Below are 25,515 nucleotides of genomic sequence, written 5' to 3'. Positions count from 1 at the left end.
CCCTCCCTGCCCTTGCTCCATCGCGCACTCCCGCCCCAGGCGTCCGGCCTCCCAGCCCCCCCTGCTCACCCCCCACCTTAGTTCCCAGTCCCCTTCCAGAGCTGGACAGAAGCCAGGCGTCCTGGCTCCCAGTGCTCCCCCCCCACCGTCCCAGTCTGCCCCCAGGACCAGGGGGCCTGGCTGTGGTCTAGTGGTTAGAGCCAGCCCGGTGCATCAGGACCCCAGGGTCTATTTGTGGCTCCGGGAAGGGCGGAGGGACTAGTGGTTAGCTAGCGGGAGGAGCCCGCACTCCTGGGTTCTGTCCCAGCTGCGGGGGAGGAGAAGGGGGGCGTTCGGCGGGGAGGGGCGAGAGACAATGGCACCAGTCAGGAAACCCTTGCGGGGGGAGGGGGCAGCGCCTGGCAGAGTGGCTGGGGGCAGCTGGACGGCAACATCCACCCCGGCGCCCCCCACCGAGCCCTGGCACCCCAGGCCCTGCACCCCCCTTCCACCTGGCCCTCCCCCCCGCCCCGGCCCTGGCCCCCAACCATGCCCTACCCCGCCCAGGCCCTGTCCCCCCCACAGCTGGCAGCATCAGTGCCTGGACCATGGCACCCCCACAGGTGGCTGCACTGGGCCGGGGTCTAGCCGGAGTCTACTCTCCAAGGCGCCCCCTCGGTTGGGGAGGGGATCAGGCCACCCCGACCTCCCCACCAGGCTCCTGCTTCTCTCCGGGCGCCCCCAGGAGCGGCTCAGGCCACACCTGCCCGCACCCCACGGGGCTCCAGGGCCGATTCCGGGGGGGGCCGGGGCAGCGTAGTGTGGTCGGGATGCATGGCCAAGCACAGGGCATGCGTGAGCGTGCACATGTGTGTACACACGTGCACGGGTACACACATACACACACAGATGCACACACACGTACAAACACGCAGACACAAAGACGGACATGTGGACAAATGCACACGTATGCAGCTGGCACACACGTACACGCACGTGCGTACAAACACGTATGCAGATGGATAGTGTATGTGCACACATACATACAAGTACACACATGCACACTGAGAGGTGGACAGTGGACACACACACACACACTAAAGGGAGGGGAAACTGAGGGGTTTGGGATCCAGGGTCCCCCCCCCCCAACCAAGAATACAGGCGACCCTACAATAATGTCCCGCCCCCCCAACCCCCGCAGGGCGAGGCCCAAGAGTTGCCATGGAGCAGGGAGCGCTGCCGATAGGCGGAACGGCCTGTCCATCAGTCCCTTCCCCGCGCCGATAGGTAGGTAGGGCTGGTAGGGCGGGCGCAGCGGGTGCCATGGGAACGAGCGGCTTCTCCCATAGCTCGGAGAGCCTGGGCCGGAGGGCGGCTGTGATTGGCCGCCCGGCTCGTCAGTCAGCGTGAACGGCCGGCGGGAAGGACTGTTACCCCGCCTCCTCCCCGTCGGCTCCTGCTGCACTCTGATTGGCTGAGAGCGCGGTCAGTCAGTGAGGCCGCTTCCGGGTCCCTTTACGTCAGCGCCACCCTGCGCGGCTATTGGCGGAGCGGTGGGCGGGGTCTCCCGGTTGCCAGGGTCGGCGGGGGAAGGCGCGCGGCGCCGCCGCCATGGCGGGAGGGACGAACGCGGACCGCGCGCGGCGCCTCCTGGTGGCAATGCTGCTGCTACCGCCGCTGCTGGGCCACGCAGGTACCGGGGTTGCCATGGACACCGGGGTTGCTATAGAGACCAGGGGGCATGGCACGTGGCAACTGGGGGGGCGTTGCTATGGAAACTGGGGTTGCCCGGGAGACCGGAGTGTTGCACGGGGGCGCTGGGTTGCCATGGAGACGAGGGAAGCATCGGATGTTGCCGTGGAGACTGGGGGACATTGGGTGTTGCACGTGGAGGACGCAAGGGGGGGGCTGCTGGGTAGCTATGGAGACGGGGGGGGTGTTGCCATGGAGGCCGAGGGACCGGGTGTTGCACATGGAGGATGCAAGGAGGGGGGTATTGCACTCCGGGCCCCCCGTGCAATGGCCCCGGGGGGGTCGGAGCAAAGCAGGGGCGGGGGGTGCAGGGGCATTGGGGGGCAGCTCCCGAGTGGTCTGGGGGCCCCAGCGCTGCCAGGGCCGGGCGGGGGGGCACGTGCCCAGCCTGCCCTGTGGCCCCTGCCAGCTCTCCAGCACCCGCTCAGGGCAGGACAGGGCCCAGGGGCGAGGCTGGGCAGGGGGAGGGAGGCCTCTCCAGAGGGATCTTCTCCGGGCCCGCACCTGTCTGGGCTGGACGGGCGCCTCCAGCCTGCGCGCTCTCCGCCTGCCCCCATCCCCAAGGCAGCGGAGACCCCGCAGAGCCTCCTCTGCCTGCCCAGGGCCGCTGGGGACAGGCCTCCATGTGCACTGGCGCCCGCAGCATGGAGCCCTCTCGCCGCCACGGCCCCCTGGAGTTGTTTTCCTCCTCGCAGGGGGCTCGCTCCCTGGTCCCCGAGCCCCCCCGCAGCGGGGAGCCGCGGCAACGGTCATGCAGCGCTGCTCAGACACCCACGCGCCGCGGCTCCAGCACTGCGGGGGGGCCCCGGGCAGCTGTGCTCCTCCCCACCCAGGGAGGGGGGTGTCGTGCTGCCTGATGAGAGGTGGAGGGCTAACGAGGGATGAGGCTGCCGCAGCGTGAGGCTCCCTCGTTAGTGGCTCTAAGTGATCGGCGCTCCCTGCTCCCCCGCGGCTCCCTGCAGCAGGGTGATTAGCTGGGGTCTGGCTCTGGACCTGAGCAGGGGCAACGGGGGGGGGGAGGGGCTCCCCCTGCGTGGGGGTGCTTGGAGCTGCAGCCAGGGGAGGTGAGGAAAAGCTACTGGGGTTCAGTGCAAACCTGGGCCTGGTGCCACGCAGGGGCCTGTGGGTCTGCTGTCCCCGATAACCTCCCTCTCCCTCGGGCAGCAGCCGCGCCGGGGGCCGTGATCCCGCTGCAGGAAGGCCGCCCCCACCACAACAACGTCTCTCGCCAGTTCTGCTTCAACAATGCGCTGCCCCCCACCTGGCGCGACATCTGGACCCGCATGCAGGTACCGCCTGGGGGCTGCGGCCTGGCTTCTCCCTGCCCCGCGGCTGGCACCACAGCGAGGCCTCGGTTGCTGGCTCAGGACCCTTGAGCCCTCCATCGCTTGCCGTTTTGCCTCCTCCGGCTCCATGGCTAGCAGTAGTGAGGGGGACTCTGTGCACCCTAGAGCTGCAGGCAGCAAGCCCGGACGCCTGTGTTCTCTTTTCCGGGGGTTGCTGCCCCGGGTGCTGCTGGGATTCATGCCCCATCTGCACTGAAGTCTCGGAGCTGCCAGACCCAACTTGGGCAACCTCGAGTCAGTGAATTTTTCCCCCTGAGGCTCATCTCAGGCCTCTGTTCTAGGTCTGGACAGTGCCTCAGGATCAGGGCAAAGGGGGTCTCTGGGGCAAAGCCCTGACCCTTTGGTCCCAGCTCAGGGGGGTCCCTGCCATGGGCTGTGCTCGGAGCCTCGGCAGAATGGCCTACAGTGCCCCAGGCCCCACGCCATGGTTGCCCAGGGACACCCTGATGTCCCCCCACTCTGCTGACTGATTTCTTCCCCACCCAGATCCGGGTCAACAGCACCAGGGCACTGCGGGTGACACAGGCGGACAGCGAGGCAGACCTGCGGGAGCTGGAGCAATTCAGCATTTGGAACCTGCTCTCCTCCCTCTTCAAGGAGAAGATAAATGACACCTACATCGGCCTGGACCTCTACAGCCCCCAGACCTGCCTGCGTGTGGAGCTGCCTGAGCCAGACACCACCTACAGTGTCATCGTGCTGCGCTGTACGTGCCCCCTGCCCCCAGGAACAGCTGCAACCTCTGCGGCCCCATCGCCTCCAGGCCCCCAACCCTGGCTCAGCCATGGCGGTGGGGGGGGGGGGGTTAGAAGCAGCTCCCCACAGCCCCAGTGGGGAATGGGGGTGACCAGTCAGGTGGCTTGCTGGTTGCCCCCTCTCCTTTCTGTTACATGTCAGGGTGTTTCTAAGCCTCCCCCAGAAGCGCTGGGTGCTGTTGCAGCCCAGGCTGGGGCTGGGGGCTGGGCTGTGCCAATGCTCCTGCTGGCACCAACCCCACAGGGTCCTGGCTGGAGGGTCTTGCCCCTGTGCTCTGGCTCAGCCTGATGCTACACTGGGGCAGGAAGGGATTTCCCGTCTGGTCAGACTGGTACAGGCTGGGCGTGGGGGTTCGTTTGCCTTCCTCTGTAGCAGGGCACGGCCCCTGTGTGGAAGGCAGTTTGCCCAAAAGCTGAAGCTGCCCCTGGGTCTCTGGCTGGCAGGGGGGTGGTTGCAGGGGGCAGAAGAGGGCCTGAAGCCTTGCGGTGCCCAGCCTGCTGGGGAAGGGGCTGTGGTGGGCAAGGTGCCCTCTAGGGGCGTGCATCTAGCAGGGCCTCACACCCCCTGCATTCAGGGTCTAGCTTCCCTGGGTCTCCTCAATGGACACTGGGGGGGGCGGGGGTGCCAGGGTGATACCCCGTCATTGCCCTGACTGGGGTGGGGGCACTTGTCTCCTCCAGGGTTCGACCCCAAGCTCTTCCTAGTTTTCTTCCTGGGGCTGCTGCTGTTCTTCTGCGGGGACGTGCTGAGCAGGTGGGTCTGTCTTCCTCCCCACACATGGTCGAGTCAGGGGTGGTTGGAGAGCGTTGCCCTACAAATGCCCCATGCACCCCGCAGCTGCACTCAGGCTGGGATGGTCTCGAGGCAGCTGGGTAAGACCAGAGTCCTCGGGGATCCAGGGCTCGGTGCACTGGCCCAGTCCCAAACTCCGTGCTACGGGCCCAGGGCATCTCCCCAGCACCTTCCCCTCCAAGGAGCTCCTTTGTGGGCATGAAGCTGCTGCTACCTGATAACTGCCTGGTGTGTGTGATCTTGGCAGGAGCCAGCTCTTCTACTACTCGGCCGGGATCAGCGTGGGCCTGCTGGCCTCCCTCCTCATCCTCATCTACGTGGTGTCACGGGTGATGCCAAAGGTGAGAGCGTGGCGCAGGGGCCGGGGCTGCCCTCGCAGGTGCCCAGCTTGGGGCAGCGGGCATCAGAGCTCCCTACACATCTCATCCTCCCATCTGCTGTGCCCTAGAAAAGCCCCATTTACCTCCTGCTCGTGGGTGGCTGGTCCTTCTCGCTCTACCTCATTCAGCTGGTCTTCAAGAATCTGCGGGAAATCGGCAGGGGCTACTGGCAGTACGGCCTGGGTGAGTGCTCCCTGGGGCAGGGGCGAAGGGAGGGGTCAGGTGGACAGGCCCGTGCTGTCGGGGGCTGGGGCACACAAGGATCTCCAAGCCCTGTCTTGCATGTGATCGCATGCGGTCAGAGCCTGGGGAGCGGCATGTTCCCTGCCTGGTGGGGGCTGGGGGTGTCTGTGTCACTCCGTGGCCCACAGTATAGCCCCCGCTGACACTCACACACCTCATGCCCGCAGGCTACCTGCTGCTGGTAGGCTTGGGCAGCTTTGCTGTGTGCTACCGCTATGGGCCGCTGGAGGACGAGCGCAGCATCCGCCTCCTGGCCTGGGCCCTGCAGCTCCTGGGGCTGCTGCTTATGTATGCAGGCATCCAGATCCGCCCCATGGCCCTGGCCTTCGTAGCCACCGCTGTGGGCACCAAGTACCTGGAGTACCCGCTGCAGTGGGGCTATGCCGCCTACCGGTAAGGTGGGGCATGGGGCGAAGGGTCATGCGCAAATTGCAACCCCTGTGCCATGCCTGGGCCCTGGCATGTGTCCATGACCCCTGGCTTCCAGCCAGGGGGGAGGCAGGTGCCCGTGAGACCCAAGCATGAGCTCTGAGCTTCTCCAGATGCTCAGGTGATCTGAGGCAGGCCGCTAGGTGGAGCCAGCCACTGCCTTTCCCCACCTCGTGGCTGGTCCCAACTGGGGAGGGGGGTCCCAGAGCTGGCAACCACATACCACGCAGAGCAAAGCCAGAGAGAGGGGAACGGAGAGGGGATGCAGGGCTGGGAGGACCCTCCCCCCGCAAATCATCCCAGCCAGGGGCTGAGTGTGGCACGTGTCGGCAGGATGGCGCGGAGAGCCGCGACCAAGCCCAGCCCACCGCGCCTGCTGACAGAGGAGGAATACCGGGCACAGGGTGAAGCTGAGACGCGCCGGGCCCTGGAGGAGCTGCGCAGCTACTGCAACAGCCCCGACTTCTCTGCATGGACCGTTGTCTCCCGCATCCAGTCCCCAAAGAGGTACCCCCCACCCCCACCACCACGTGCCAGTTGTACCCCCTTCCCTTCCATGGAGGTGCCCCCCCAGCTCCTGGTAAGTGCTTGGGCTGCTTGATCTCCCAGCACTTTGGAGCAAGGGCTGCATTAGCCCCATTTCGCAGCCGGGGAAACAGGTATGGCAGGGGCTAGGATATGTCTGAGGTGCCTCTGGCCCAGATGAGAAGGGGGTCCCAGCCGCAGCTGTGCCCACTAGGCCACACTATTTCCCTCTGACCGCAAAGCTCCTCCGTTCCTCGGTTTTCCCCATCTGTAAAATGGGGCTGTGCTCATGGCACCTCTCCACTGGCTCCAGGTTTGCAGACTTTGTGGGCGGCGCCTCCCACCTAACCCCCAACGAGGTGTCGGTGCACGAGCAGGAGTACGGCCTGGGCGGCTCCTACCTGGAGGGACAGCTCTTCGAGGAGGAGGATGAGGCTGAGGACACCCCAGTGCCCCCCTCCCCCAGTGCCTATCTGTTCCTCAACTGAGGGGGTGGCGCCAGCCATGGGCCCCTCTGGCTCTAATCCCTGCAGGCCTTGGGGCTGGCCTGTGTGGGGTTGGGAAGGGGGCAGGTCCGTGGGGATTTCTGGAGCATGTGCTCAGTCTTGATGTCCCCCGTGGCCCCGTGCCCCTGGATTGTGGCCTTAGCGGAGAAGCTGAGACAATCTGATGGGCCTCAGGCCCTGTCCCCCCCTCCAGCCTGGCTGCTGGGGCTGAGGCTTGTGGGTGGGAGCTGGCTCTCACTCTGGGGAGGCTGGGGGCTCTGCACCGGTACCCCAGGGAGGAGGGGAATGCGGGGCCCCGTCCCCAGGGGGATGGGCATTAATTTCCAGGAGCAGAACTCGGGCCCTGTTCACCCGATGCTGGCGTGATCGGCAGGCAACTTCTCAGAAGTCGTGTGCGTGTGTGCAAGGGATGGGCATGGGTGTGTGTGTGCGTGTGCATGGGATGGGTGTGGGCAGCTCCTGCTCATGCTAACACTTACCAAAGACTCGTGGGCTCACCCAGGGCGGGCCTGAGAAGCCCGTGATTGTGTGTGACAACTGTGTCCACCCTGACCCGGGACACGGATCTTCCAGGGGGCCTCAGCCGCTCACACGGCCTCCGTCCTCATCAGGGCAAGAGCCTAAACCCTCCGGGCCCCCGGGCCTGGCCTCCCAGGGGCTTGTGATTGGGGCTGGAGGACATTACCCCCTCGCAGGCTAGCCTGGAGCAGCATCCATGCACCAAAGCTGGCTCTGGGCTCTGCCTGCCATGCGTGTCCCCTCCCCGGAAGGCTTTGCCCTCCTGGTCCCGGTGGCCAGGACCTTCCCCTTGACAAACGCAATGATAATGCAACTGTGTAAGCAATAAACTAGGCCTTAGCCCCTTCCCTTCCACCCTGCCCGGGCACCTGCCCTGGGGGCCACGAGCCGGCAACCTATGCAACCGCTCTGTTCCTTGCTGCAGTGAGAAGCTGAATGTCGGGCCAGGGGGCACAAGGGGGCTGGGCTGGGCCATTCCCAGCTGCCTGCACTCCCCCAGCCCCTCCTGGCTACCTTTCAAGTGTTTTTTTTCCTTTCCCTGCGGTCGGCAAAGCTTTTTGTTTCCTGCTTCAGTTCGTTTTTTTTAATAAAGGATTGGTTTGTAGGCGCCGAGTCCCTGCGTGGTGTGTGCCGGCTTCTGCGTGCCCCCTCCCTGGGTTAATGCCGTTCCCAGGGCATGGTGGGGAGGTTGTGCCAACCCAGTGCCCTCTGGATGGGAGCACGGGGCTGAGGCCTGTATCCCAGAGTCCAGGTAAGTGGCTCCCGCCCCAGCCTGCACCTGCTTGTGCCCTTTGGACCGCGGCTTCTCTGCTTCTTGCTCAGCCGCACCCTGGGTTTTATGGGCCCCAGGGGCTGGACTTGCTCCAGCTGCCAGGCAGCAGGGATTGAGCAGCTGGGGGAGGGGAGGTTGCAGCCCACGGGGTCCTTAAACCACAGCTGGGGGCTGCAGCAGGGGCTGGGGTCTGGGGTGCTTATACTCATGTACCTGCCTGTCCCTCTGCAGGCACTCAGTCAGTCCTGCCTCCACCATCTCTTGCCCAGGCAGCCTTGGGAAGTTGCATAGCCCCTGCCTGCCTCGGCTTTCCTGTCTGTAAAATGAGCAGATTTCCCCCCCACTCCCCAGGTGCCTGAACTGTGGGGCAGGGCCCGGTCTCCTCTCTCCTTTGCAGTCTCAGGGCTGCCGCAGCAGGGCAGGAAGGAGGGGTGGTGCCGGGAGGCGGGTCCTGCCAGGCTGAGCGAACCTTGGACAGCTCCATCCCAGCCAGGTCCCTGCCTCCCCCAAGCCGCTCTCTTCCTGCCATCGTTCGGCTCGCCCAGGGCAGGTGAGTGTGTGGAGCCTTGGGCAAACCCCCTCTGTCACCCACCCCGGGGTCCCAGTGGCCCCTGGCTCCAAGGGGGACGGCCCTGTGGTCCTGCCCTGGCCCCAATGCCGTAGGGGGGAGGAAAGGGGCTGGTTTTCCGTGGGGGCGACTGGCAGCCTGGGCCCCAGGGCTGCAGGGAGGGCTAGGGGTGCCCCCTTGCCCCCCGCTCTGGGCAAGGGGGAGCAGAGCCCCAGGTGCCAACAAGCCTCAACAGCTCTTCCCAGACCCCATCGCAGCTGCAGGTGAGGTTAGGGGCATCCCCGCGGGCAGGATTCCCTGCCGGGGGATCGCTCGTGACCTTGGAGCCACTAATGACCCGGCTTCTAGCAAGCCGAGCCCCCAGCTGCTGGCTCAGCCCTGCTCCTGTCTCCCAGCTGGGTGTCAGGGCTCCCGGGTGAACTTTTCCCAACTGATAAAGTTTTACAGCCGGGCACAGGGCTGGTGAACCAAAGGTGAAGGGCGCAGGATCAGAGGTGCAGCCTAGGGCCCTGCTGCCCCCCCGTTTTGGGGGGCTCGGGACAAGTGCAGCCCTGGCTGCAGCAATGGGGGCCTGGGAACCCAGCTCCGAGCCCTCACGAGCTCCACCAAGCCCTGGGGGGGGCAGGATTTGGGTGCGTTCGCAGGCAGCAGCTCCAGGAAGCGTAAGCAGGTGCAAAGCTGGAACGTTTCCTGGTCCAGGCGGCCAGGAGCTGGGCGGGGGGGGGGGATGGTTGGGGCTGGGGGGTTGTTATGTGTCCTTGGCCCCCACCTGCCAGCTGGAAGCGGCGGGGGGGGGATGACCTCAGCCAGGGAGCAGTGACTGGAAAGGCAACCAGGTGTGCCAGCCCCATGGGGCCGTGGGCACAGAACCCAGGCATCCGGGCTCCCAGCCTTGGTGGCCTGTAACCCCCGTGTGTCCCCTCCCTGCCCAGTGTTGGGGCAGAGAGCCCAGGCGTCCCGGCCCTCCCGGAGCTGGGCTCTGAGCATAGGAGACACCTGCCTCGTCCTCAGCCCGTCTGCCCGGTAGCCGGTTTGGAGCCAGGCTCCGGATTCCTGGGATCCGGCCCCCGCCACGTCCTGCCGGCCCAGCTGGGCCACGGCTCCCCTGCTTCCTGCGCTGAGTCACGCGTGGCGTCCTGCGTGTTAACCCTTCGGGCCCCGCCTGACACGGGTTTCCTGGCTCTTGTCCGGCTGATTTCCCCCGAGCCAGTCCGCGCCCCCTTGGACTGGGCACCCCAAGGGGACGTGCCCAGAGTTCAAGCCCTGCTCCAGCCTCTCGACACCCCCTCCCCCAGTCCAGGGGCCGGGAAACAGCCCGGGTGTCTGGAGGGAGCTTGAGCCCTGCTGCCATTAGCCACCCCCAGCCCCGAAGACTGAAGGTGTCCTCACTCGGTCCCTTGATGGGAACGGGCCCCGGGTGCCCTGGTCTGGCCTGGTGGGGACTTCACTGGCCTCCCGAAGTCAGGGAGGGAACCCAGGTGTCCTGGCTGCCTCCCCCCCGCTCATGCTCCCCCCCTCCAACCTGCGCAGGGACCAGGGCCAGGGCCATGGAGGCGGACCCACCAGTGCTGGCCACGGTGGGAGTGGGTGACCTGGTGCTGCTGGATCCCCTGAGCGAGGAGTCACTGCTCAGCAACCTCCGGGAGCGCTTCCTGCACAAGGAGATCTACGTATGGCTTGGGGGGTGTGGAAGGGGGGTGGCAGAGGCTGGGGGGGCACTGGGTGAGTGTCAGATTTGTGGGGGGAGAAGGGATCAGCTGCTCCCTCCCAGCTGCTTGGTGCCCAGGCCCTTGTGCCCTTCTCATCTGCACGTGCCCCCCACTCTCTGCCCCCCTGCACACTTCTGTGCCCTCTCCCTGGGTCTCCCCCAAGTGCTGCCCTTGCACACAGCCTCCCTCACACACTCGTGCCCTTGCATGCCCCCAGATGCTGCCCACTCGTGTCCTTGCGTACCCTCCCCCAGCCCCCTGCACTCTCTCCTTTGCACGCTTGTTCCTCTTTGCCTGAACCACTTCACACGCTCACAGCCCTTGTGCCTACCCAGACCTACATTGGCAATGTGGTGATCTCAGTGAACCCGTACTGCCCGCTGCCCATCTACTCGGCGGAGATGGTGGAGCAATACTGCAATGGCAATTTCTACGCCTTGAAGCCACACATGTGAGTGCCCCGGGCTGGTGGGGGGGAACCACTGAGCGAGGCCCCCACCCCTGCCAGGGAGGGACGTGTGATGCCCAGCATGGGGGTAGGGGTTGTCTCCGGGCCCCTGGGGCTAATACATCTGCCCCCCCAGCTATGCCATTGCTGAAGATGCCTATAGCTCTCTCCGGGACCGGGACAGGGACCAGTGCATCCTCATCACCGGCGAGAGCGGTGCTGGCAAGACTGGTGAGCGGGGGTACAGGGGGCAAGTGTCTCTGCTGCCCCTGGAGGCTCCTTGCTGCTAGGGGGGTCACAGACAGGATGGGCGGGGGGGCTGTGGTATTGTCCCCCCAGCTCTGCCCTGTCTCCCCAGAGGCCAGCAAGCTGGTGATGTCCTACGTGGCAGCCGTGTGCAGCAAAGGCGCTGAGGTGACCAAGGTGAAGGAGCAGCTGCTGCAGTCCAACCCCGTGCTGGAGGGTACGTGCCCCCCATCCAGCCCCTGAGGCTCCAGCTGCCCCGGAGGAGGGGATTGGGGGGGGTCTGGGGTGCCGGCCATGCCCCTAGTGTTCCCCTCTTCTCTCTGCAGCTTTCGGGAATGCAAAGACCATCCGGAACAACAACTCCTCCCGCTTCGTGAGTCGAAGAACAGGTTCCCCGGGGCAAGGGGGGGCAAAGCCCCACAAGGAGCAAGAGTGACCGTCATCAGGGCGCGGGGTGGGGAGGGGTCCCTGTGGCACTAGGATGCCCAGGGCTGTCCTGGAGGGCAGTGCCCAAGGTGTGGGGAGCCCCAATACATCTCTGGCTGCAGGCAGGGGTAGCACAGGGTGGTGAGGGAGTGGAGGGTTGTCCAGGGTCTGCCCCAGGGGCCGGGGCAGGAAGCCGTAGAGACACCAGCAACGAAGCAGGATAACAGCAGGCGATGTCCCAGCCCAGCCCTGCATTGCTGGGACCCCCCGCCCCAGCCCTCGATCAGTCCTTTTTTCCAGGGCAAGTACATGGACGTGGAGTTCGACTTCAAGGGCGAGCCCCTGGGAGGCCTCATAAGCAACTGTGAGTGCAACAGTCTTCCCTCCCTGCACATGCGTTGCACACACAATGCACATGTGCTGCACATGGCTTTGCTGCCCTCCAGCCGGTGAGGTCCAGGCGGCTCCCCCCAGCGCTGAACTGGGTGCCCGGGCCACAGCAGAGCCTGAGTTCAAGACTGGGGCTTCCCCACGATGCTCGGGCTGGTGCAGCTGGGCCTGGGGCAGGTGCAGCCCCTTGCGCAGATGATGGGGCGATGGTGCTGGTCCCCGTCCCACTGACCCATGTCTCCCCGGCCCAACCCAGATCTTCTGGAGAAGTCCCGTGTCGTGCAGCACGTCAAGAACGAGAGGAACTTCCACATCTTCTACCAGCTCCTGGCCGGAGCGTCCGACCCGCTGCTGAGTATGGCTGCACCGCTCCACCTGTGGTGCCGGGCATGGCAGGGCTCATGGGGGCTGGGCAGGGCCCTGTAGGCGTTGGGGTGGGGTTGGACACCGTAGGCCTTGTTGGCACAGGTTGGAGTCGGGTAGTACAGGCCCCATTGACAGGATGACGGAGGTTGGGTACCATAGACCCTGCTGGCGCAGGTTGGGGCTAGGCGCTATAATAGCGTGGTGATGGAGGTTGGGCAACATCGGTATGGTGATGGGTTCGGCAATGTAGGCCCTGTTAACGCAGGTTGGGGTTGGGCAGTGCAGGACCTGTTGGCATGATGATGGGTTGGGTGGCGCAGACTCTATTGGTGCAGGTAGGGGTTGGGTGGTGTAGGCCCCATTGGCGTGGCAAGGAGTTGGGTGGTGTAGGTCCTGTTAGCACAGGTTGGGGTTGGGCAGTGAAAACCCCACTGGCTTGGCAACAGGTTGGGTGGTGTAGGCTCCATTGGCATGGTGAGGGGTTGGGTGGTGTAGGCTCCATTGGCACTGCGTTGGGGCTTGGGATCTGGGGGGTCCACGTCACCACCGTGGCCCATCCCGTCTCTCAGAGCGGCTGAAGCTGCAGCGTGACTGCCGGCACCATGGCTACCTGGGTGACGAGGACCCACGCCTGCCGGGCATGGACGATGCCACCAACTTCCAGGCCGTGCAGGTACAGCCGCTGGCGCTGGGCCAGGGCATCCCAGTGGTGCTTCCTTCACCCCCGCCTGACCCCTGCCCCCTCTTCTCCGTGCAGGATGCCATGCGGATCATTGGCTTCTCAGAGGCGGAGGTGACGCAGCTGCTGGAGGTGACAGCCGTGGTGCTCAAGCTGGGCGACCTGCAGCTCAGCAGCCAGTTCCAGGCCAGCGGCATGGAGGCCTGTGGCATCCAGAACATGCAAGGTTGGGCGGGAAGGCACCCCAGGATCAGGGCCCCTGTGTGCATACCACACCCAGGAGAAGCCCTATATGGAGCCAGGAGCTCGTGCCCCCCTACCTGACCCCCAAACCGGTCCCCTGCAGTGCTGCGGGACATCTGCGAGCTCATCGGGCTCCGGGAGAGTGTCCTAGAGCAGGCTCTGTGCTCCCGCACCATGGAGGCCAAGCAGGAGAAGGTGGTGACAGCCCTCAGCGTTGCCCAGGTGAGCCCCTTCCTGCCCCCGGCCCCCTCAGGCTGCAGGGCTTGGCCTCAGTCCCCTGCTGTGGGAACCTCCCGTGGGGTCCCCAGGGCCAGGCCAGGCTGCGCTGGAAGGGAAGAATGGAGGGGCTGCATGGCTGAGTCCCGTCCGGGTGCGGGCCTGGGACGGCTGCCCGTAGGGTAACTCCCAGGTCTGCTCCCAGGGCTACTTCGGGCGGGACGCGCTGGCCAAGAACATCTACAGCCGCCTCTTTGACTGGCTGGTGACCCGCATCAACGAGAGCATCCAGGTGAGGGCGGCCGGGGATCGAGCCCCCCGTGGGGGCCCAGTTCAGCCCTGGTGGTCGCAGAGCCAAGCTGAGTGCCGTGGGGATCTGAGCACCACAGATCCCACCCCCCATGCAGGACCCCTCTGGATTTCACTGGCGCTGGGCTGAATCCACGCCCCCCCACCTGAGCCCATCCCAGAGCCCCAGCGATGGTTCCCAATGCCCCGTCTGCTTCCTAGGTGACCACAGGCGAGCGGCGGAAGGTGATGGGTGTCCTGGATATTTACGGCTTTGAGATTGTCAAGGTATGGGGCTGGGGGTCGTGGCAGGAGGGGCTGCTGGGAGCTGCCTCTGGGAGCAAGAGGAGACTGGGGTGCGGGGAGAGCCTGAGGCTGGGGATGGGCTGTGGGTCGGGAGTGAGGGCATTGAAAGGGCTGGATGGGCAGGGGGCTGCAGGGTGGGAGTGAGGGGCACTGGCAGGATGGGGTGGGCAGGGGGCTGCGGGTTGGGAGTGAGGGGCACCAGCAGGGCTGGGGGGGCAGAGAGGTGCAGGTCAGGAGTGAGGGGCACTGGCAAAGCTGGGGGGCACAGAGGGCTGCAGGTTAGGAGTGAGGGGCACGGGGAAGGGCTGCTGGGTTTCCCAGCCTCCCCTCCCTCCCCCCAGGACAACAGCTTTGAGCAGTTCATCATCAATTACTGCAACGAGAAGCTGCAGCAGATCTTCATCCTCATGACCCTGAAGGAGGAGCAGGAGGAATACTTCCGGGAGGTGACCCCATTGCGCCAGCCTGGCCGGGGGGCTCTGCCAGGCCCTGCTGCTTGCTCTAGCTCCCTTTGGGCTGGAGGGGTGTCTGTCCCGGCCCCCTCCCCCCCAGCAGGCAGTTCCTGGGGCAATAACAGGAAGCTGGGAAGGATCCGGATGGACATCCTGCTCCTGGGATCCAGAGCTGGATGGGGCGGAGGCTGTAGCCAGGCTAGAGGCAGCTGGGGGCTTTGTGTGGGGGCTGCAGACCCCATCAGTGCTGCCTTTGCTAGTGAAGCCCCCGCCCAACGGTGCGAGCCGGGGCCCAGCCTCATGCCCTCTGGCTCCAGCTGGGTTTCCCAGGGAGGGGGCTGCATGGTTGTCTGCTCTGCCCTGCGTTGCCCCCCGGCAGGGTGTGGGGGTCACTGCTGCACTGCCACATGGCGCGTGGGGAGGGGAGCCGGGTGGACCCTGCACCTCCCTGAACCCAGGGGCTGCCAGGGGACTCTTGAGGGCCTGAATCCCAGCCCCTGAACCCAGTGGTAGACCCCTGCCCACTACCACCCTCCCACATGTGCGTGCGCGCACACCCACAGACGCACACACACCAAGTCTGGAACACACATAGATACAGAGCCCAGGTGTCTGGGCCACACAGACACATGCACAAAACCCAGGTGTCACACACTAGGGGCGGTGCGCAGGGGGTGCACGTGCACCCCCTGCGTGTGGCGGTGCACCCCCTGCAAAAAGGAGCCACCGACAGTGTTGACGGCGTCTGTGAGTGATCGCTGCTCGCCACCCCAGCAGCATCCGCGGCTGGTCCATAATCATCCCTGGCTGCCGCCAACACTGCTGGTGGCATCTGCAGGTGGTCGCCAACCCCTGGTCAGCGCTCACCACCCCCCACCCAGCTTCCCACCGCCAACAGTGCCGGCAGCATCTGTGGGCGCTCCCTGCTCACGGCTGCTGCCAGCCCCCCCAGGAGCTGGGGGCACGGGCCATTTGTGTCGCACACCCACACCCCTTCAAATGTCTGGGATTCACACCCAGAACCCAGGTGTCCAGGACATACAAATGCACACATGCACACTCACTCCTTGTCCCCGCCCCTGCCCCGGGCTGGGCTGATGCAACCATCCCCTCCAGGGCATCGCATGGACCCCAGTGACCTTCTTTGACAACGGCATCATCTGTGACCTGATCGAGAGTGTGAGTGCTTCCGCAGGCAGCGCTGGCGTGGGGCCACCCCAGGGCCCTGGCGGGGCTGTGGGGGCAGCTCTGGGCTGGGCTGGACTGCTGCGGGGGGCCATGGTGCAGGTCTGGGGAGCTGTCATGGGAGCCCTGGGCTGGCTGGCAGGGGGTGAGGGGCCATGGGGATGCCCCTGCTGGGTCTCCCCAAGCTGCAACAGTGCTGGCTCCAAAGGGCAAGGGCGGGATCCTGGCGCTGCTGGATGAGGAGTGCCTGCGCCCGGGCACCGTGAGCCCTGCCACCTTCCTGGCCAAGCTGGACCAGGCCTTCGGCAACCACAAGCACTACGAGAGCCGGAAGAGCCAGAGTGACCGGCGCATCACCGACACCAGCCTGCCCAGCACCTGCTTCCGTGTGCACCACTACGCTGGCAAGGTGCGTCCGGGCTGGGGACAGGGAACAGTTCAGGGGTCCAGGCAACACAGAGCAGCCGGGTGTGGATACTAGGCGTCCAGCCTGCATCCCTTACCAGGGCTTGGGACCCCCGCCCCGTCCCATCCTGCTGGGTCCTGGAGGGAGCCAGGACTCCTGGGTTCTCTAGAGCAGGGTAGGTCAGGACTCCTGGGTTCCTCTCCCCATGCTGGGAGGGGAGCTGGGGGAGTTTGAGCAGTGTCTGGCCTTGGCACTCGTGAGTTTGATTCCCGGCGGGTCCCGGAGCAGCCCCAGGGAGCGGGCCCTGCCCTGCACCGTGACAGCAAGGTGCCTGCTCCCGGTAGGTGACCTACAATGCCACGGGCTTCATCGAGAAGAACATGGACCAGCTGTACCGGGGGCTGGCACAGGCCATGTGGCAGGCCAAGCACACTTTGCTGCGCAGCCTCTTCCCTGACGGCGACCCCAAGAAGGCATCACTTAAGATGCCCCCCACAGCCGGCTTCCAGTTCAAGGCCTCCATCAGCACCCTCATGAAGAACCTGTACTCCAAGAACCCCAACTACATCAGGTAGCCCACCGGCCCAGGGGCCTAGTACCTCCCTGGGAGGAGACTCCCCTGGACCTTCACCGTACGGGGCCTCAGACACAGTGAAATGGGGGGCGACTGTCCCCTGGACCTTCGCAGTACAGGGGCTCAGAGACTCAGTGGAGTGAGAGGAGACTCCACTGGCTCTTAGCAGTATGGGGGCTCAGACATGCAGCAGAGTGAGGAGAGTCTTTCCCTTGTTTCTTAGCAGTATGGGGGCTCAGACACACAGTGGAGTCAGAGAAGACGCCCCCAGCCTTTAGCAGTACAGGGGCTCTGACAGTGGAATGAAGAGAGACTCCCTCCTTGGTCATTTGCAGCATGGGTGTTCTGGCACAGTGGAGATATAGGAGACTCCCCTTGGCCCTTTGCAGCGTGAGGACTCTGGCACACACTAGGATGATAAGAGACTCCCCCTGGCTTGTAGCAGTATGGAGGCTCTGACCTCCGCTTTCCCTCCCAGGTGCATCAAGCCCAATGAGAGCCAGGCGCCGGGGCTGTTCACGGATGAGCTGGTGCGCAACCAGGTGCGGTACCTGGGGCTGCTGGAGAACGTGCGGGTGCGGCGGGCCGGCTACGCCTACCGCCAGCCCTATCAGCCCTGCCTGGAGCGCTACCGGCTGCTCAGCACCCACACCTGGCCCCGCTGGGCCGGCACTGCCAGGTATGGGGCATGGGGGGGCCAGGGCACCGGGGACCTGGAGCTCTCAGGGGGTCACCCTGCCCCCACTGGGCTCCTCCAGGCTTGGGGTCCCTGGAAGAGCTCGGGGGGGGGGCAGGACTTGAACCCGATGCCTGGCCGCAGGGACGGGGTCCAGGCACTGTTCTCTGACCTGGACATCCTGCCTGAGGAGCTGGCCTATGGGCACACCAAGGTCTTCATCCGCACGCCACGCACCGTGAGTCCTGGCGGCTCAGGCTGGGGGCAGTGGGGAGCAGTGGGCTCTGGCACTGAGAAAGGGGGGTGTTGTGCCCCCCCAATTCCTGACCCCCCCTTTGCGCCCCCCCAGCTCTTCGACCTGGAGGAGCGGCGCCGGCGCCAGGTGGAGGAGCTGGCCACGCTGATCCAAAAGACCTACCGGGGCTGGCGGTGCCGTACCCAGTACCAGCTCATGCGCAAGAGCCAGATCCTCATCTCAGCCTGGTTCCGGGGCCACGTGGTGAGCACCCCCCACCCCCCACTCCTGTCTGCGCCCAGGGCTGGTGGCCGGCCCACGTGGGGCTGGTGCGGTTCCTAGCACCGCTCAGGTGGTCCTTGCCACGGGGCCCTTGCATCTGCCCCGTGCCTGTCTCATTGGTAGTGTTTGCAGGGGATCCCCCCGCTAGCCTCCCGGGGGTCTCCCTGTCCTCACCACGCTCCACCCTGCAGCAAAAGAAGAGGTATCAGCACACGAAGAGGGCGGTACTGCTCATCCAGGCCTGTGCCCGTGGCTGGAAGGTAAGGAGGGCGCCGGGCCAGCCTGTTCCCACACCAGCATTGGGGTGGAGCCCTGTCCCCTGCCCCAGGCCAGTGTAGCACGTGTGTGTGCAAGAGGGGACCCTTGTGAATGCTCACGCGTACTCAAGCAGACCCAGCTCAGGGCCCCATCATCTGCCCCTTGGGGGTGGAGACCTGGCTGGGCTGTTCCCCAAGTTGGACTCGAGCGCAGGTGCCTAAACCCCCTGGGTGCCTCCAGCTCTCAGCCTCTCCAGAGGACGTGCATGGGCCGGGGGAGACAGAGGGGGTGGGAGCTGGGCTCTGGCATCTCGGGCTGTTGCTTTCGCTGTCCCCCTGCGCTGGTGTCTACTCCCCGGGGCTCTGCGGGACCTCACCTTTCCCCGTCCCCTCGCAGTCCCGCCGGCTCTTGCGGGAGCTGAAGCACCAGAAGCGTTGCCACCAGGCCGCAGCCATCATTTCTGCTTACTGGAAAGGGTACAAGGTACAAGGCTGGGCTCCCCTCACTGCCCAGTGGCTTCACCTGGGCCTTCAATGCCTGCCTCTGTCCTGCTTTCTCCTGCTTCTGCTCCCCCAGCCCTGCCCTGCCTGTCTGCTCCCTCTCCTGCGTCGCAGCCTGCCTGGGCTGGGAGGGATGCTTGTGGGGCCATGGGGGGATCTGTGCCTGCATGGGCTGGGGCAGGTGCCCGTGGAAGGAGCCACACCTCCTACCCTGACTTTCCTGGAGGGGCTGTTTAGCAGGGAAAAGTACTTGGATCCAGCTGGGGAGAGGGGGAAGCCCCCGTTGTCCCCAGAGGGACAGCTGTGGCCCTGGCCCATGGCTCACGCAGCGTCTCCATTGACAGACGCGGAAGGAGTACACAAAATACTTCCGCTCTGGGGCCATGGCCCGTCTGGCCAACTTCATCTACCGGCGGCTGGTGAGCTCCTTCTTCCCTGGCTTTTGGAGCGGTTCTGGGGGCTGGCGGTGCTCGAAGGGGGCTTGAAACCCATGGAGTGGGTGGGGAGATCCAGTCTGTCGCTGGCACGTGGGATGGAGCTGGGAACATGGGGCATTTCCACGCTGGGCCCGGTCAGGGCTAGTGTGGTGCAGGATGGGGGCTCTGCCTTTCTTGCCCCCTCTTCTGTATAGTCCTTTCTCCCTCTCCCCAAAGCTGCAAAAGTTTTTCCTGGGGCTGAAGAACAACCTGCCCCCGCTGACTGTGAGCGACCGGAGTTGGCCACCAGCCCCCTACCGCTTCCTGGCCAATGCCAATGAGGAGCTGAAGACCATCTTCTACCACTGGAAGGTAGCGCGGGGCGCCATGCTGCTTCCCCGCGTTGCCCCACCCTAGAGGTGGCTGCATCTCAGCCCGGTGGAACAACCCTGGAGAGCGTGGCTGCTTATGGGGGGGTCCCCAGCTGTCCCATCCCTCCCCAGAGGTGGCTGCAGCCAAGCATCTGCAGCTGCCCACCAGCCCCTTGCCACCCTGTCCTGGCACTGACCCCATTCTCCCTGGCAGTGTAAGAAGTACCGGGACCAGCTGAGCCTGGAGAAGCGGGCAGCGCTGCAGACCAAGCTGTGTGCCAGTGAGCTCTTCAAGGGCAAGAAGGCACGGTACGGCCCCAGGTGAGTGCGGGCACAGGGCTGGGGGTGTCAGGCTCCCACGGGGGGGGTGGCATGGAGTAGCTGGCCAGCTCACGGTTTCTCCCCCACTCCGGCTCAGTGTCCCGGAGCCGTTCCAGGGTGACTATGTGGGGCTGCAGAAGAACCCCAAGTACCAGAAGCTGCAAGCCGCGGCCCAGGGCAAGCTGGTGCTGGCTGACGCTGTGAGGAAAGTGAACCAGGCCAACGGCAAGGTGAGGTGTGGGGAAGCTGGGTGAGGGCTGGGTCCCACGGGGGCTGTGGGGTGGCTCAACCTGCTCTGCCCTCCGCACCAGATGACACCCCAGCTCCTGCTGCTCACCAAGGAGCACGTGATCCTCGCAGACCCCAAGGCCACCCAGCCCAAGGTCGTCATCAGCCTGAGTGACATCCGTGCCACCTCTGTCACCCGCTTTTCCGACGGGCTGCTCGTGCTACACCTCAAGGAGGTACCGGGGGCAGCGGGATGCTCTGTCCTTCCGGCACAGCATACGGGGAACATGGGGGCTTCCCCGCCCCCCACCCCCCAAACTGGGGTTGTGGGGTAGCCCTGGGCTCTGGGGCATTCCCAGCATAGGGCTTGAGGGGTTTCCCTCCCATGTCAATGCCCCTGCATGCCCCAGGGGAGCAGGTACACAACTCCCCTTGTGCCCTTGCACCCTGCCATGCCTGTGACCCCCCCCCACCTGGGTGCCAGCACTGAGCACTTGGAGGCCACGCAGGCTCCATACACCCGTCCTGGAGCTCCCTGGGGTGCTGGCGGTGCCTGCCCAGGGCGCTGTTGAGACCTGGTGCCTTCTCCCCCAGCAGACGGGCACGGGGGGGACCAAGGGCGATGTCCTGCTGGTCAGTGACCATGTCATCGAGGTCGTCACCCGTCTGCACCAGGCCCTGCTGGAGACCACGCGGCAGGCGCTCAACCTCCAGATTGCCGACCAGTAAGACAGGGCGGGGATTGGCCGGTGGGATGGGCATCGTGCCAGGGGAGCATGCTGATTGGCTCACACTCCAGGAGAGCGCTTTCTAGTGGCTGGTTCGGGGAGTGAGGATAATAGCTTACTACACCTGGCGTCGCGGGCACCATGGCCTGAGCACCACCATCCATCCCCACAGGTTCTCCACGCAGTTCAAGAAGAGCAGCATTGCAGTGACGGTGGTGCAGGGGCCGAAGGGGCACCTGGGGCCTGTCTGCAAAAAGAAGGGCAAGAAGATGGAGGTGCTGGTCTGCTGAGGGGCCGTGGCCATGGGCATGGAGAACCCGGCCATTGCTTGAACCTGGTCCCTGGTATTGTGGTGATTTAACATTAAAGCCTGGAGAGCCCCCAAAGGCCTCAGCTGTGCCCGTGCGTTGTGTTCATGCCAGCGGCACTGTCCTGGGAAGCTTGCAACCTGCTCAGACCAGGCTCTGTGGGAGCTCGACCCTGTCCAGGCCCGTCACAGCCCTGGCACCCATGAGCTCAGCTCTAGAGGCAAGCAGGAGAGGGAGGGTAAACTGAGTCACAGAGTGGGGGGCAGGGTGGATGGGACCCAGGCGTCCTGAGGGGCTGGATCCGGGTGGCTCTCCGGGAGCCTGGTGCAGACAGGGGCAAATGGGACAGGCACGCAAACATGTGGTGTGGCAAGACCCTGGCACATGCATGCAGTGGCATGTGCCCCCATGTGCCGGGACCCGGCCAAGCCTCGTGCCCATGCAAATGCCAGGCTCGTTATCCTTGGCAATTAACGGCCTGCAGCTGGAGCCCTGGCATGCACCCACCCACCCACCACGGCCAGCCAATGGGAAGCTGGCGCTTTGGCCAGGCCAGCCAGGGCCTGGGAGCGGGGGGCAGCTTCTTTCCCTCCCCTGGGCGCAGAAGCTGGCATTGCTCTGCGTAGCGGGGCATGGGGCAAGGCAGGGATCCTTTAGGAGCATGACCCCATGGCTGGCATTACCCAGAAGCCTTTTGGGCACCTTCACGTGGCTGCTGGGGAGCCGTGGCAGAGGGGGGGGTTGGTCACGCCAGCAGGCACCGTGCAGGCCGGGAGTGGTGCTAATTGGCCTCACCACATCCTACTGGGGGGGGCATGTGGTTCTTTGTGCAGGGAAATGTCAACAAGTTGGTGGGGGGTGCGGGGAGGGGGGTCAGGCCGACCCTGTTCCAATGAATGAGGCTGGAGCTGCTAACGAGCAGCTGCTAACGCGCCCCAGAAACACCCGAGTGGCGTAGGGGCCTTTATGTAATGGCTGGGGGGGGGTCGGAGGCAGCCAGTCTCAGCAGGTGACTCTCGGGGGGGGGGGGGGGGGGGGGGCAAGGAGGGAGGGACCCCCTCCCCCCCCTGACTCCTGCTACTCAGTGTTGCCCTTGGCAGGCCAAAGCCCCCCCAAAAGGCTGCGCAGAGCCTCCCTGGGGCTGGGCTGGGAGCCCGGACACCTGGGTTCCCGTTCTGGCTCTCATCAGGGAGCCCCACGCGCCAACCCCCGCCAGCTCCTCTCGGCCCCCCACCCCTATCCCGAGGTCCAAGCGGCTGCATCAGCTGCACGACAGTGGTATCAGGCTAACGGGCTCCCCCCGTGCCAAGCTGGGCCCTGATGCCCCTGCTTGGACCCGCGCGCTCTTCTCCAGTCGCCTGATTGCAGCTGTAATCTCATCTCTTGCAAATTGCTGCCACTTTCCCGGGCGAGCGCCAGAGCAATTGCCACAAGGACGTGCCGACGACAGTCGGGGGGGGGGCAATGGCTTCAGCCTCCTGCCCCCAAAACCCCCCTCTCCACCATGTCGGGCTCTGAGACTGGCCCTGGGTGCCCCCCCCCCCCCCCCCGCGACCCATTCCTGCTTCACCCTGGCCCAGCCCGTCGATTGTCCCTAGGACGCAGTTGGAGCTGGCGGATGATGATGATAACTATGATGAGGCCCCAGCCAGGCTGGATTGTGCTGTTCCCATCGAGTGCTGGCAATGCGGACGCTGTGTCCCTCTCCACCACGGCCACTAATGACAAGTAGGAGCTTCAAGCGCCATGGTACGTGTGTGTCGTGACTCTGACTGAGCTTCTTTCTCTCCAGGCCTCAGTTTTCCCCAGCTGTGAAATGGCTGTGGGCTCCAGTGACAAGCAGCTGCTGGGGGAAGAGGCAGGGGGGCCAGGCAGTGCCCAGCACAAGGGGCGCTGGTTCAGGTTAGGGGTGTCTATGCAGCCCCTGGCACAGAGGACCCCGGGGTGGGGGTGTCTGTGCTAGCCTCTGACACAGCTGTGATGTGCCAGCAGTCCTGTGCCCAGGATTGCAGCTGTTGGAGCCCCCAGCCATGGGCAGAGGGGTCAGTTCGGGGTGGGGGGCTCTGCGCTCAGTGCAGCTGGGGGTGTCGTAGGAGGGTCCGTCTGCTGGGCATGGGGCGATAAACAGCAGCTGTGGCCCCTATCCAGGCTCACATTTGCCAGCCCCTGCTGAGCTGAGATGAAGCAGCTGCACCCCCGCCTCGCCTGCTCGCTGCCTCAGTTTCCCCTGAGACCTCCAGGAGGAGCCATGCCAGGAGTTGGGAGCCGAGGGGCGGGGGGTGCTGTGCCTGGCCTGGGCCCCACGTGCCAGCAGCTCGGCGCTGGGGCTGCCGAGTCACACCACCCGCTCCAGGCCCTGGCTCCAGTGCCAGCTGCCGGTGCCCGGCCAAGAGTGCACAGCTGAGGATGAGCTGCGCGGTGCCTGCAGTGACAGCTGGCTTCACAGCCAGAAAGGTCATGTGCACACATACATGGGGGGACAGGGGGCACACAGCAACCTCCTGGACCTGGAGAGGAGTGAGGGGTTGGGGGGTGTTGAACCTCCATCAGGGGCCTTTGGGACTCAGTTGCCCCCATCCCGCAGTTGCTTGTTAGGGTGACTCTCCACCCCGGGGCCAGATACCAGGCCCTGGTGTTTGCACTAGCAGTGGTTGTGCAAGGTTGCAGGTGGCTTCAGGCTCTCTGCAAACTCCAGCAGGTGCAGGGGGCTGGTGGGGGACTTGGGGGGTGCAGGAGTTCTGCATCACCTGCACCCCCCGTGGTCCGAAGTGCTCCCCGCCACCCTCCAGCTGCAGCAGCTCCATGGGGACCTGCCCGTGCCAGGCCCCGGCATCTGCAGCAGGGACTACCAGCCCAGCTGGTTAATTAAAGCGCCCACATGTTTGGCCTGGGCCTCTGGACCCCTGTCCCCACCCCTGTGGCCGTGGCACGCGTGGCTGCATGGGCTCCTCCCGTGCTCTTCCTGGCCGCCCCCGTCCTTGCAGCAGGCGGGGTCGTGCCGCAAAGTGACGCAGTGCATTCCCGGGGCCCAGCTGGGGTTGGGGGTGGGGGGTCCCTGGGGACCTGCTCCCGTCACGGCACTGACATGTCCCATCACACCCAGGCCCACTCGCACGGTGGCTCCTGGCATGAGCAGCATGCAACAGCGCAGGGGGAAGGGGGCCTTTGGGGGCTTGGGGCCTCATTCGTGCTCTCCCTGCCCAGGTCTGGGCTTGTCACCACCACAGTTCGGGGCTGACGGATGCAGCTGGAGCTGCCATGGCTCCGGCACGTGTCACCTCCCACGCTCCCACACGCCAGTAGCAAGAGAGGGCGGCAAGGAGCCCCCCGGGAGCACCTTACCCCCTTCCCCGCCCTCCGCCTCCTGCCATGTGAGCCTGCTGCTGTCCTGGGCCCTGGCACCGGGTGTCAAGCCTTTCTGCAAGCTAGCACCCAGCACCCCTGCTTCTCTGTCGGACACTTCCAGCTCCCACGTGGGCTGGGACCTTTGAGGCACCTCGTACTGCTGCGTCCCGCCCCCCCCTACCCCCCCAGCATGGGAGTGCAAGGGGGGCGTGTTGCACAGGTGTGTGTCACAGCCTCCTCTGTGTGTTCACGCCTCTCCAGGCCCTGGATGACAAGTAGGGTCCCTGGTGCGGGGTGGCGGAGCTGGCAGCCCCAGCCCCCTGCCATTCACTGGCGGGGGGACACGATGAATTAATTAGCCCCCCCACCAAGCTCAGGCCTAATTAACATCCCCGCTGCTGCAGATGCGGCCCCTGCCCCAGGTCGCGGCTGAGTCACGTCCATTGTCCACGGCTCTGGAGACAAAGTGGCGCGGGGGTGGCGGGGGGCTCCGCAGCCTGGCATGGAAGCTGTGGGAAGTGGGGGGAGGGCAGAGATTGGGGAGGCCGAGAGTTGGGGCGGGGGCGCTGAGATTGTTTCTGGCACTGTGGGGCTGCAGGGGGCCAAGCCAGGCCCTGGTGTAACAGAGCCCTGGGAGCTGCTCTGAGTTACGGCACCCCCACCCCATGCCAGGCTGCACCAGGGCCAGGGGCTGGCAGTATAGGGGAGGGGGTCAGGCTTTAGGAGCAGAAAGAGGTGGGGGCGGAGGAGGGGGGTCTGAAGTGCTGGGGGGGTGTCCGGGGGGGGGAGGTGCACATGTCAAGTGCCTGGGATCTGAGGGGGAGATGGAGGTGGTCCTGGGTTCTGGGCTGTGGGCATGAGTCTGCATGTCCTGCACACCTGGGGGGGGGGGGGTGAACGGGTCAGATGTCTGGGATTTGGGGGGGACGGGGTGGTTCCAGACCTGGGTTCTGGGCCATGGACATCCCGGACATCTGGGGTGTGTGTGTGTGTGTGTGTGTGTGTGTGTGTGTGTGTGTGTACGGGTCAGATGCCTGGGATCTGGTGGGGGTAGAGGGCTGCTGACCTGGACCCCTGGGGGTGTCCGTGTCCCCGATACCTGGGTTCCATGTGCGTGTGCAGGGGGGATGTCGTGTAGGGTGGGAGTTGTGCGCTGTGGTGCAATCCTGCCTAGTGCATGTGTGTGCATCCCTGATGCTTGTGTGGGGTGGGGGTGCACGTATGGGATGCCTTGTGTCTGGAGGAGGGGGGGAGCCGGGCGCCTGGGTGCTGGGCTGTGGGGAGGGGGGCCGGGACACCTGGGTTAGTTGTGCGTGTACGCAGCAGATACCTGGGAGGGGGGGTCG

At 65.4% G+C, this 25,515-nt stretch overlaps 2 protein-coding genes across 9 annotated transcripts; both read left to right on the top strand.

Annotated features, from left to right (window-relative positions):
• The first annotated feature begins 1,538 nt into the window (after positions 1-1,538).
• On the top strand, positions 1,539-7,831 carry NEMP1 (nuclear envelope integral membrane protein 1). Of its 4 annotated transcripts, none has more exons than XM_059719305.1 (9): positions 1,539-1,672; positions 2,899-3,020; positions 3,564-3,783; positions 4,514-4,586; positions 4,873-4,966; positions 5,074-5,188; positions 5,416-5,641; positions 6,011-6,184; positions 6,516-7,831. In XM_059719305.1, exons 1-9 carry the CDS (start codon positions 1,591-1,593, stop codon positions 6,688-6,690), a joined length of 1,281 nt encoding a protein of 426 aa, XP_059575288.1. In that variant the 5' UTR covers positions 1,539-1,590; the 3' UTR covers positions 6,691-7,831. The 4 variants fall into 4 exon arrangements, with proteins under 4 accessions (XP_059575288.1, XP_059575286.1, XP_059575287.1 ...); XM_059719303.1 differs by having other exon boundaries at positions 1,540-1,672; positions 2,896-3,020; XM_059719304.1 differs by lacking the exon at positions 1,539-1,672 and adding an exon at positions 2,235-2,697.
• On the top strand, positions 7,663-20,905 carry MYO1A (myosin IA). Of its 5 annotated transcripts, XM_059719234.1 has the most exons (30): positions 7,890-7,978; positions 8,351-8,549; positions 10,098-10,237; positions 10,612-10,727; positions 10,861-10,955; positions 11,083-11,187; positions 11,297-11,343; positions 11,697-11,760; positions 12,043-12,141; positions 12,722-12,825; positions 12,910-13,057; positions 13,178-13,296; positions 13,496-13,582; positions 13,801-13,866; positions 14,226-14,330; positions 15,453-15,515; positions 15,730-15,930; positions 16,272-16,498; positions 16,980-17,180; positions 17,322-17,415; positions 17,527-17,676; positions 17,886-17,954; positions 18,349-18,435; positions 18,797-18,871; positions 19,106-19,240; positions 19,454-19,560; positions 19,658-19,790; positions 19,872-20,024; positions 20,383-20,513; positions 20,689-20,905. In XM_059719234.1, the coding sequence occupies exons 3-30, from the start codon at positions 10,115-10,117 to the stop codon at positions 20,804-20,806; spliced, it is 3,222 nt and encodes a 1,073-aa protein (XP_059575217.1). In that variant the 5' UTR covers positions 7,890-7,978; positions 8,351-8,549; positions 10,098-10,114; the 3' UTR covers positions 20,807-20,905. The 5 variants fall into 5 exon arrangements, with proteins under 5 accessions (XP_059575214.1, XP_059575213.1, XP_059575216.1 ...); XM_059719231.1 differs by lacking the exon at positions 8,351-8,549 and having other exon boundaries at positions 7,663-7,978; positions 20,386-20,513; XM_059719230.1 differs by lacking the exon at positions 8,351-8,549 and having other exon boundaries at positions 7,663-7,978.
• Positions 20,906-25,515: the final 4,610 nt, after the last annotated feature.

The sequence above is a fragment of the Alligator mississippiensis genome, chromosome 15, assembly GCF_030867095.1.
Source record: "Alligator mississippiensis isolate rAllMis1 chromosome 15, rAllMis1, whole genome shotgun sequence".
NCBI classification, from domain to species: domain Eukaryota; kingdom Metazoa; phylum Chordata; order Crocodylia; family Alligatoridae; genus Alligator; species Alligator mississippiensis.
This window is presented reverse-complemented; position numbering and strand designations above follow the sequence as displayed.

What these genes read in the sequence shown, in the direction of transcription:
- MYO1A (XM_059719230.1), top strand. Translation starts at nt 7,663, where the DNA reads ATGTCGGGCCAGGGGGCACAAGGGGGCTGGGCTGGGCCATTCCCAGCT. An exon ending in AAGAACCCCAACTACATCAG is followed by an intron (nt 16,499 to 16,979) that starts GTAGCCCACCGG and finishes TTTCCCTCCCAG; the next exon opens with GTGCATCAAGCCCAATGAGA. An exon ending in ACTTCATCTACCGGCGGCTG is followed by an intron (nt 18,872 to 19,105) that starts GTGAGCTCCTTC and finishes CTCTCCCCAAAG; the next exon opens with CTGCAAAAGTTTTTCCTGGG.
- NEMP1 (XM_059719302.1), top strand. Translation starts at nt 2,613, where the DNA reads ATGAGGCTGCCGCAGCGTGAGGCTCCCTCGTTAGTGGCTCTAAGTGAT. An exon ending in CTACTGGCAGTACGGCCTGG is followed by an intron (nt 5,189 to 5,415) that starts GTGAGTGCTCCC and finishes TCATGCCCGCAG; the next exon opens with GCTACCTGCTGCTGGTAGGC. An exon ending in CGCATCCAGTCCCCAAAGAG is followed by an intron (nt 6,185 to 6,515) that starts GTACCCCCCACC and finishes CACTGGCTCCAG; the next exon opens with GTTTGCAGACTTTGTGGGCG.